An 11,335-nucleotide genomic window follows, 5' to 3' on the forward strand; every position below is an offset into this window, starting at 1 on the left:
TTTACAAGCTTCAGGGGAACTGATTAGGGTTAGATAGAGGGTGCTATCTCTGCTATTTGGTGACTGAAGGTTGGACAGGCGTGGACAGAGCCTAAGTGTTCGAACTAGACCTAACGGGAGAAAAATTGGGAAATGCTTGGACGCACAAGAGCAACTGATGCTGGGTCAATTATTAATCTTAAGTCTTGCAACGGAGAGATTGGTATCCATGGACGTGGGGCGAAGGTGGCGTATGGAATTAGTTACAATCAACTCCAAGCTCACCGAATGCAGGAAACGGGCCGGAGAAGGGACTGAATGGCCGCCTCCTGTTCCTGTGTAACAGGCTGGAGAAGGGGCTGAATGGCCTCCTCCTGTTCCTGTGTAACAGGCTGGAGAAGGGGCTGAATGGGGCCTCCTCCTGTTCCTGTGTAACAGGCTGGAGAAGGGGCTGAATGGGGCCTCCTCCTGTTCCTGTGTAACAGGCTGGAGAAGGGGCTGAATGTGCCCCCCCCGCCCTATTACTGTGTAACAGGCTGGAGAAGGGGCTGAATGTGCCCCCCCCCCTCCCCGCTATTACTGTGTAACAGGCTGAAGAAGGGGCTGATTGGGACCTACTCCTGTTCCTGATACTAAAGGGCAATTTAGCATCGCCAATCCACCTAACCTACACTCCACCACCATTGGGAACATTCTTTCTGAATCTAACCTGTTAGAATTTTATAAGTTTCTATGAGATTTCCCTCTCATTCTTTTAAACTTCAGTGAATATAATCCTAACTGACTTACTCTCTCCTCATATGACAGACCTGCCATTCCCAGGAATCAGCTGGTAAACCTTCGCTGCACTCCCGCTATAGCAAGGACATTCTTCCTCAGATAAGGACACCAGAACTGCACACAATACTCCAGGCGTGGCCTCAACAACGCCCAACACAATTGCAGCAAAACATCCCTATCCCTGTACTCAAATCCTCTCGCTATGAAGGCCAACATACCATTTGCCTTCTTTACTGTCTGCTGAACCTGCGGGCTTTCAGCGACTGATGCACGAGGATTCCATGGTCTCGCTGAGTATCCACCTCTCCCAATTTACACCCATTCAGGTGATAATCTGTCTTCCTATTATTGCGATCAAAGTAGATAACCTCACATTTATCCACATTATACTGCAGATGCTATGAGGAGAAATTTCTTCACCCAGAGCATGGTGAATGTGTGGAATTCACTCCCACAGAAAGTAGTTGAGGCCAAAACATTGTGTGATTCCAAGAAGAAATTAGATATAGCTCTTGGGGCTAAAGGGATCGAGGGGTATGGGGGGGGGGGGGGTATTGGGGGGGGGTATGGGGGGGGGTGCGGGGGGGTATGGGGGGGTGCGGGGGGGTGCGGGGGCGGGGGGATTCAGGATATTGAATTCGATGATCAGCCATGACCAAAATGAATGGCGGAGCGGGCTTGACGGGCCAAATGGCCGACTTGGCAGCACGGTAACACAGTGGTTAGCACTGCTGCCTCACAGTGCCAGGGACCCGGGTTCGATTCCCAGCTTGGGTCACTGTCCATGTGGTGTCTGCATGTTCTCCCCGTGTCTGCTTGGGTTTCCTCCAGCTGCTCCTGTATCCATACCCAGTCTGAAAGACGTGCTGGTTAGGGTGCATTGGCCATGCTAAATTCTCCCTCAGTGTAACCCAAACAGGCGCCGGATGTGGTGACGAGGGGATTGTCACAGTAACTTCATTGCAGTGTTAATGTGAGCCTACTTGTGACACAAATAAATAAACTTTAAAAATTTATCTTCATTGCACATTCGTTACATACACAGCAATTAAGCTTTTACATTTTAACAGCAAATAAAAACTCGGTCTTTTACTATAATGACTGATTCATTAATTGTAACTCAATTAAGGGTCACTGCTTATTCAATCACCATGATGCCCCCTCCGTGGCCAATTCCTGAACGCTCCCCCGTGCACATCCACTCCCCTTGGCAGAGATTCACCCCCCCCCCCGCGATCACCCTCCCCCATGCAAAGCTCCCCCCTTGGCGTCCACCCTCCTTGCATAAGCACCCAGTCATTATAAATACCCCTTCACTAAGCCCCACCCTCACCCATCCCCTTGGCACTGCCCATGGTACACTTATGGTGCTCAACTGGGCACTGCCAGGGTGCCAGGAGGGTACTGAATGTGGCATTGCCCAATGGGCACTGCCCCTGACCACCATGGTGGCTTCAATGGCCTCTGATCCCACACACACAGCCCCCCCCCACACAACACACCCAGTGTGGCCCAAGCACCTGGTCCCCGCTGGTGAAGACTAGTAGTGATTCTCGGCGATGTGATGTCTCGCCAGCGAGTGGGGGAAGCAGCCATGCTGAACCCACCAATCACATTGTAATGTCGGCAACTCTGTGCAAATAACCTTCACTCCCTTTCTGGGAATAAAGCCGGCAAAACACGAGCCGGGAAGATAGCAATCCTTTAGTCTCGCACGCTATCTTCCTGGCTCACCGGTCTAATCGAGCGGCGAGTCGAGCCGGTAAGATCGCCCCCTGTATCTTTCTTTCACACTCAGACTGAACAATCAGCCTTATTCTTGAGGCAGATTTCACAGAATATAATGTCCTCTCGCTGATCAAAATCAAAGAAGAAATTCTTAGTTTAAACAATTCCTGCTCGCTACACAGATTCCACAAGCATTGAGGTGAATACAGTGTGGTAACAACAAAATGACAACAATACAGTTCAGTAACAACAAAACAAACTTTTCTAAACTTCATCTTTTTTTTGTTATATTCCTCAACCTAATTATTTTAATTTGATCAGTTTTTGTTAGGGATGGGTAACTTCTGTTCTTTATAAACTGGTTCACTCATTTTGTTAATTCTACATGGGCTCGGAGAATCAGAACCCAGACTTTATCATCCTTACTCTTTTTCTCCCTTTGCCACCACTCCCTCTGTTTTGCGGGAGGGTCGTGGGGATTCCAATCAGAACTAATCATTTCATCATAAAAGTAAAATACTGCGGATTCTGGAATCTGAAACAAAAACAGAAAATGCTGGTAAGTCTCAACAGGTCTGACAGTATCTGTGGAGACAGAATAGAGCCAATGTTTCGAGTCTAGATGTCCCTTCATAAGAGCTCTTATGAAGTGTAATCCAGACTCAAAACGTTGGCTCTATTCTCTTAACATTGTGTCGATAAGTTTCTTGTTCTTAGTTTCCAAATAGCAGGTAAGAGACCTGTCCGGTCCCCACTCGAGCTCTGATTATAATCCTATCCATGCTTGGATAGGATTATAACCATTAGAATGTACGCTCAGAGGTCTGCTTTCCAGTCCAGTGCTACTTGGAGTATACCGTCACTTCACCGACTATCAGGTCACAAATATATGATAAAATAATTTAAATAATGCCTGAGAACGCTTTGAACCAACTACCTATCATCATTTGTTGATTGGTCCGACCCCCTTTTTACAGATTCAGGAATCTCACCAGCTGAAACCAGCCGGTCCTGGAATAAGTTTAATTCTAACTCATTCTGAGTAAATATTCTCACCAGGTCCTCTGTCAGGGCCCTGCTAAGCAGCTTTAATGGTCCGTGATTGCAGAAACTGAGCAGTCACAGGAATGTGGTCAAGATAGTCCAGTCCCATAATGCCTCACATTCAATCTGCAGTCCTTCAGTTATAAGAGAATATGTGGCTGTATGTAGCTGCCTCGGCCACGATCAGCGCCAACACTGCCTTCCTGAACTGCTACAATGCCTGAGGTGTAGGTACACCCACAGTGCTGTTAGGGAGGGATTTCCAGCTACACATTCCAGACTTTCACTAGACTGTAGGTGGATACCAGATTGATATATTCCATTCAACCACACCCAAGGTGAGTTATTCCAATTTCTTTATTGTCCAGGAAAGTATATTCACAATATCTTTAAAACAGAAATTAAACATTCAGGTAATTTCAGGTATTAACACATTCTGTTAGTTTGTTCTTTATTGTCAATGTCAGGCTGGGGTTGTTCCTCTTGGAGCAAAGGAGGTTGAGGGGAGATTTGATAGAGGTGGACAAGATTCTGACAGGTTTAGATAAGGTGGACAAAGAAAAGCTGTTCCCATTAGCTGATGGAACAAGGACGAGGGGGACGCAGATTTTGGTTCAGAGGTGCAGTGGGGGGATGTGAAGAAGAATATTTTGATGCAGCGAATGGTAATGACCTGGAACTCGCTGCCGACGAGGGAGGAGGAAGTGGAGACAATAAACAATTACAAAGGAAATTGGATGAGCACTGGGAGGTTTCAAACAGAAATGCTGACGAAATATCTCTAAACTTTCTAACACCCTGTCACTCTGATCCTTGTGAAATTTAAAACCAGGTATTCGCAACAAGACTCAAAGAGCATCAGCCCACTGGAGGCAAAGTCGTGAGACCGGCCAGTCCAGCAGAAAGAAACCCTCCGACCCTCCCCATTGACCAACTGTGAGAATGAACAAAACGCAGCTCTGGATGTAATTGAGAGCAGAAACAATGACAGCAGAATCCAACCCCGAATATCATTCATGAACGTGTTGGTGTCTCAGCAGGGCAAATGAAGCTCTGAATCCCTTCCCACACTGAGAGCAGGTGAACGGTCTCTCTCCAATGTGAACTCGCTGGTGTCTCAGCAGGTGGGATGAAACTCTGAATCCCTTCCCACACTGAGAGCAGGTAAAGGGCCTCTCCCCAGTGTGAAGTCGATGGTGTGCCAGCTGGGTGGATAACTGAGTGAATCTCTTCCCACACTGAGAGCAGGTGAACGGCCTCTCCCCAGTGTGAACTCGCTCGTGTGTCCGCAGGGTGGATGAATGACTGAATCCCTTCCCACACTGAGGGCAGCTGTACGGCCTCTCCCCAGTGTGAACTCGCTGGTGTGTCTGCAAGTGGGATAACTGAGTGAATCCCTCCCCACATTGAGAGCAGATGAACGGTCTCTCCCCAGTGTGAACTCGCTGGTGTGTCCGCAGGTTGGATAACCGAGTGAATCTCTCCCCACACTGCGAGCAGGTGAACGGTTTCTCCCCAGTGTGAACTCGGTGGTGTGTCTGCAGGTCGGATGAGTGAGTGAATTCCTTCTCACACACAGAGCAGGTGAACGGTCTCTCCCCGGTGTGAACTCGCTGGTGTCTCTGCAGACTGGATGAGTGACTGAATCCCTTCCCACACACAGAGCAGGTGAATGGTCTCTCCCCGGTGTGACTGCGTCGATGAGTTTCCAGATCAGATGGGACTTTGAATCCCTTCCCACAGTCCCCACATTTCCACGGTTTCTCCATGGTGCGGGTGTCCTTGTGACTCTCCAGGTTAAACAATCAGTTGAATCTCACACAGAACAGTCTCTCCCCACTGAGAATGCTGTGATGTATTTTCAGGCTGTGTAACTGGTTAAAGCTCTTTCCACACTCATTGTGCTGGAACACTTTCACTCAAGGGTTGTTTATGTGTCTTGGTGCTTTTCCAGTCACACTGATCTTTAAAATCTTTTGAAGCAGCAAGAAACATTTCTCCTTCTCGAATCAAAGGTCGATAATATTCAGGTCTCGATAAATTGAGTGACTCTGTTAGATGTTGTTGTGATGTTTGTTCTGGGTATTTGTCTGTAAATCCTCACCTTCTGATATCCTGTAAAAGGAATTTACAAAAGTAATTATTGTAAGTACAGGATAGAAATTCAGAACAGACAATTCTAGTTTCTATGGAACATTCTTTCCTCTCTCATTCCCCAAAAGCTGTAAATCTCCATCCCACACACTCTCCCTCCATTCTCACTCTGCTGTATCTAATATTCACCCTCCCAATTCTCCTGAACATTCTGATTCAGACTGATTGACAGATTTATGCGAACTGCTTCCTGTCCCAGACACAGAGATCTGAAAATCTCCATGCAGGCTGCCATACACATAAATGTCTATATGACTGGACTAAAAATGTGTGGAATATACAGAGTGGATTCACTTCTTTTCCATTCAGTGGGTAAGGGTGGACAAGTTGCCAGGACCCAATCATGTCCTTGTTCTTGTGTGGTGACCAGATTTGCACACAGTATTCTAGCTGTGTGCATTGTGCATAACTCCATCATAACCTCCTTTTCTTATATTTTCTGCCTTGGCTAATAAAGGGAAGTATCCCAAATCCCTTCTGAACCATTTCATTAATCTATCCTGCTGTCTTCAGGGTCTGATGGAAATGCACCCCAAGATTCTTCTGGTCCTCTGTACTTCCTGGGGACCAACCATTCATTGTATGTTCCCTTACCTTGTTAGTTCTCCCAAAATGAATTACCTCATACTTTCCAGGGTTAAATTGAATTTGCCATTGCTCTGTTCATCTAACCAGCCCATCTGCATCCTGTTGTAATCTGAGGCTTTGCTCCTCACTATTTATTACACCTGTGAAATTACTGATCATAATTCTGACACATTTGGATCATTAAGGCTCGACGGCACGGTGGCAATATTAGATACAGCATTGCTGCATCACAGCGCCAGGGACTCGGGTTCAAATCCGGTCTTGGGTCACTGTCTGTGTGGAGTTTGCACATTCTCCAGTGTCTGTGTGGGTTTCCTCCAGGCATAAGGTTTCCTCCCACAGTCCAAAGATGTGCGGGTTAGGTTGATTGGCCATGTCAAATTGACCCTAGTGTCAGGGGGATTATCAGGGTAATCTGAGGGGTTCTGGGAAGAGGGCCTGGGATTGTAGTCAGTGCAGACTTGATGGGCCGAATGCCCTCCTTCTGCACTGTAGGGATTCTATGATTAATGTGCACAATATTAATTTGCTCCCCTTATATGTCAGACATCACCTGGGGAAGTCAGACCATCCTTTTAGCCAGACAAATAAATGTGTCAGCTGAGGGAGCAAAGGATGTCAATGTCTTTAAGAGAGAGAGAAACCTGGGCCAACCTTTCCAGAGTCTGTAGCCTCCCTGGATTCACTTCCTTTCCCTTCAGTTGCTCCAAGGCCCCAATTTTCCCCCAGAGTAAGAAAATAAATGGAAAAGGGGGAGGGAAGAAAGCGTTTTACTCACAGATGTTGATGATAGGAGAAGTTTTCGTCTGTCTGAAGCTCAATATTCACTCAGACAGAGGAGCAGTAGCAGCTTTGCTGGGCAACAGTGGAAGCTCCATGCAACAATTGACACAAGGCCCGGACTCTGGTTGGCTGGAGGACCAGTGCCCATCCGGTCCTCCACGCGTTGCCATTGGTCAATCTGTCGCATGTAGACAATGAGGGGGCGGAACCCGAGCCCACGTGGGGGTGGGCGGGGCTTTGACCGCCAGCCGCGCTGAGCTGGCGTCCAATCCGCAGTATTTCGCTTCTGTAACCAGCGATATTGCTGCCAATGGGACACTGTGTGCTGCGAACGCCCCTCTGAGTCATTGTGACGGCACAATGGAGCCCTGCCTGAATCAGCCAATAGCAATCACTCTGCTCCGCGGTGACGTCTCCGGGTTCAGGCGCGCGGACCCGGGAGCTCCGCCCCCACCCATTGTTCCCCAGTCTGTACATTCCACACATTGTTAGTCCAGTCAGATAGACATATATCTGTCTGGCCGCCTGCATGGGGATTTCCAGCTCTCTGTGTCCAGGACAGGAAGCAGTGAGCATGGATCTGTCAATCAGCCTCAATCAGCACCTTCAGGAGAATTGGGAGGGTGAATATTAGATACAGCAGAGTGAGAATGGAGGGAGAGTGTGTGGGATGGAGATTCACAGCTTTTGGGGAATGAGAGAGGAAAGAATGTTCTATAGAAACTAGAATTGTCTGTTCTGAATTTCTATCCTGCACTGACAGTGGTGACTTTTATAAACTTCTTTTACAGGAGATTAGAAGATGAGGGTTTACAGACAGAAATCTTAAACTAAAGTTCACGTCAATATCTGACAGTCACTAAATTCATCCGGACCTGAATACCATCGGCCGTTGAATCTAGAAGGAGAAATGTTTCTCTGTTCTGTCTGCGTCAGAAGATTTTAAACATCAGTGTGGCTGGAAAAGCGCCGACACACATAAACACAGCTGAGTGAGAGTGTTCCAGTGTACAGATGTGGAACCAACAGTAACACAGCCTGAAAAAAACATTGCAGCATTCAGAGCAGGGACAGATTGTACCCGTGTTATATCAATGCATGACGAAAGATACAAGGATACCCACACCATGGAGAAACCGTGGAAATGTGGGGATTGTGGAAAAGGATTCATGTCCCCATCTGAGCTGGAAATTCATCGACGCAGTCACACTGGGGAGAAGCCATTCACCTGCTCTGTGTGTGGGAAGGGATTCATTCATTCATCCCACCTGCTGAGGCATAAAGTCACTCACACCCTGGACAGACCCTTTAAATGCTCTGACTGTGGGAGTGAATTCAAAAGCTCTGGAAAACTGGTGTCCCACCAGTGCATTCACACTGAGGAGAGACCGACCAGCTGCTCTCACTGCTCAAAGAGGTTTAAAACATCATCCAACCTGCAAATACACCAGCAAGTTCACTCCAGGGAGAGACCGTTTACCTGCTCTGAGTGTGGGAAGGGATTCACTGCTTCATCCTACCTGCTAAGACACAAAGTCACTCACACCAATGAGAGACCCTTTAAATGCTCTGACTGTGGGAGCGGCTTCAAAAGGTCTCGGGAACTGATGGCCCACCAGCGCATTCACACTGAGGAGAGACCGTTCAGCTGCGCTCAGTGTGGAAAGGGATTCACTCAGTTATCCGCACTGCAGCTACACCAGCGAACTCATACTGGGGAGAAGCCGTTCACCTGCTCTGTGTGTGGGAAGGGATTCACTCGGTCACACAGCCTGATAAAACACAATCTCACTCACACCAATGAGAAACCCTTTAAATGCTCTGACTGTGGGAGTGGCTTCAAACGTGCTGAGAATCTGATGTCCCACCAGCGCATTCACACTGAGGAGAGACCGTTCAGCTGCTCTCACTGCACAAAGAGGTTTAAATGGTCAAACGGCCTGCGGGAACACCAGCGAGTTCACACCAGGGAGAGACCATTCACCTGCTCCGTGTGTGGGAAGGGATTCACTCAGTCATCCGCCCTGCTGAAACACAAAGTCACCCACACCCAGGAGAGACCCTTTAAATGTTCTGACTGTGGAAGTGGTTTCAAAAGTTCTCGGGCACTGATGTCCCACCAACGCACCCACACTGAGGAGAGACCGTTCAGCTGCTCTCACTGCACAAAGAGGTTTAGAAGGTCATCCCACCTTCAGAAACATGAGCGAATTCACACTGGGGAGAGGCCATTCACCTGCTCTCTGTGTGGAAAGTGATTCAGTGATTCATACTACCTGCTGACTCACCAGCGAGTTCACACTGGGGACAGGCCATTCACCTGCTCTGTGTGTGGGAAGGGATTCATTCAGTCATCTCACCTGCTGAAACACCAGCGAGTTCACAAGTGATGACACGGGTTGGATTCTGCTGTTGATCTCATCCAGGACTGAACCATGTTCATTCTGACAGTTGGTGAAGTGGGAGGGTCAGAGGATTTCTTTCTGCTGGACTGGACGGTCTTATGGCTTTGCTTCCAGTGGGCTGATGCTCTTTGTGCCTGGGAGAGCACATTTCACTGAAATGATCCACAAAAGCTGATGAAGGATATTTATTTTATCTGGATAGTAAATAGTGTTTTTCCCACTGCTACAGTTAGCTCTGAAATAAACACAGAAAGAACTGGAAAATCGCAGCAGGTCTGGCAGCATCTGTGGAGAGAGAAACAAAGATAACTTTTTATGTTCAATGCAACTCTACTTCAAAACAAAAGAGAGGGAGAAATGTGATGGGTTTGATGCTGCTGAGAAAGGGGGGAGGGGCAGGTAGAACAAAAGGGAAAGTCAGGGATTGGTTAGAGGGTGGGTGAGATTAAATGACAAAAATGTCCTGGAACAAAAGGCAAAGGGAGAGGTAATGGTTGTGGTAAAGAAACAAAGCATTGGTCCACAGTAAGTGTTAATGGCAGAATAAAGGACAGCTCTGTCTGGAAGCAAAAAAAAACATGAAAACAAGATGCAGACTGGCACTCGGCAAAAAACAACAAATCAAAATGTAGGAGAGAGTTCAGGGTGTGAAGTTGTTGAACTCAATGTTGAGTCCAGAAGGCTGTAAAGTGCCTCATCGGAAGATGAGGGGCTGTTTGTCCAGCTTGTGTTGGGCTTCTCCGGAACATTGCAGCAGGCCGAGGACAGAAATGTGAGTGTGAGAGCAAGGTGGTGAATTCTAATGGCAAGCAAGCGGAAGGTCAGGGTCATGCTTGTGGGCTGAGCGGAGGTGTTCCACAACTCTATCGTGACTGGAGCTTTATTTCAAAATGGATCCTGTATTCACCTAAATGCTTGTGGAATCTGTAGCGAGCAGCAACTGTTTAAACTAAGAATTTCTTCTTTCCTTTTGATCAGCTAGAAGAGATTATATTCTGTGAAATCTGCCTCAAGAATAAGGTTGATTGGTTCAGTCTGAGTGTGAAAGAAAGATACAGGGGGCGATCTTACCGGCTCGATTTGCCACTCGATCAGCGCGGTGAGCCGGGAAGATAGCGTGCGAGGCTAAAGTATTGCTATCTTCCTGGCCCTGTTTTGCCGGCGTGAATGGTTTTGTGACCAGAAAGAGGGTGAAGGCTAATTGCATAGATTTGCTTACATTGCAATATGATTGCCGGGTTCGGTTCGGTACAGTTGCCCCCCCCCCCACCGCCCCCCCCCCCCCCGGTCAGCCGGTGAGACATCACACCGACGAGAATCACTACTGGTCTTCACCAGCGGGGACCAGCCGCTTGGACTACGCTGGGGGGGGGGGGGGGGGGGGGGAGTGGGGGGGGGAATCAGAGGCCAATGAAACCACCAGGTGATGGGGGGGGATATCTGGGCAGCGCAAATTGGGCAATGCCACACTGGCATGCCCACCTGGCATCGTAGCAGTGCCTGGTTGCGTGCCCTAAGTGCACCATGGACGGTGCCAAGGGGGTGGGGCATGTGTGGTGGTGGGGCCTGGAGAGGTATTTAACATGATGGAGGGGTTTTTGCAAGGGGGGTGCTTGTCAAGAGGGGAGCTCTGTATGGGGGGGTGGTGTGATTGGCTTGGGCGGGGGGGGAATCTCTGCCAAGGGGGTGGGGGGGAGGGTCGTTCAGGGGCAGGGCATGTCGGTGTTCTGACAGAGGATGCATCGGGAGGGTCCCGATGCTCCGATGCCGGCGACCCATCCAGGGCTAAAAAAATAAAATTGTAAACATTAAATAAGTGCCTTTGTAACTGCAGAATAAAACCAATCGGGGTAATGCAGAGCTAATGAGACACA

At 48.3% G+C, this 11,335-nt stretch overlaps 1 protein-coding gene across 1 annotated transcript; it reads right to left on the reverse strand.

Moving 5' to 3' along the window:
• Positions 1 to 3,871: 3,871 nt before the first annotated feature.
• On the reverse strand, positions 3,872 to 7,165 carry LOC144485396 (uncharacterized). The gene is made up of 2 exons (XM_078203587.1): positions 7,052 to 7,165; positions 3,872 to 5,646 (listed from the first exon to the last, which is right to left on the reverse strand). Exon 2 carries the CDS (start codon positions 5,298 to 5,300, stop codon positions 4,542 to 4,544), a length of 759 nt encoding a protein of 252 aa, XP_078059713.1. The 5' UTR covers positions 5,301 to 5,646; positions 7,052 to 7,165; the 3' UTR covers positions 3,872 to 4,541.
• Positions 7,166 to 11,335: the final 4,170 nt, after the last annotated feature.

This window comes from Mustelus asterias, unplaced genomic scaffold (genome assembly GCF_964213995.1).
Source record: "Mustelus asterias unplaced genomic scaffold, sMusAst1.hap1.1 HAP1_SCAFFOLD_193, whole genome shotgun sequence".
In the NCBI taxonomy this organism is placed as follows: Eukaryota; Metazoa; Chordata; class Chondrichthyes; order Carcharhiniformes; family Triakidae; genus Mustelus; species Mustelus asterias.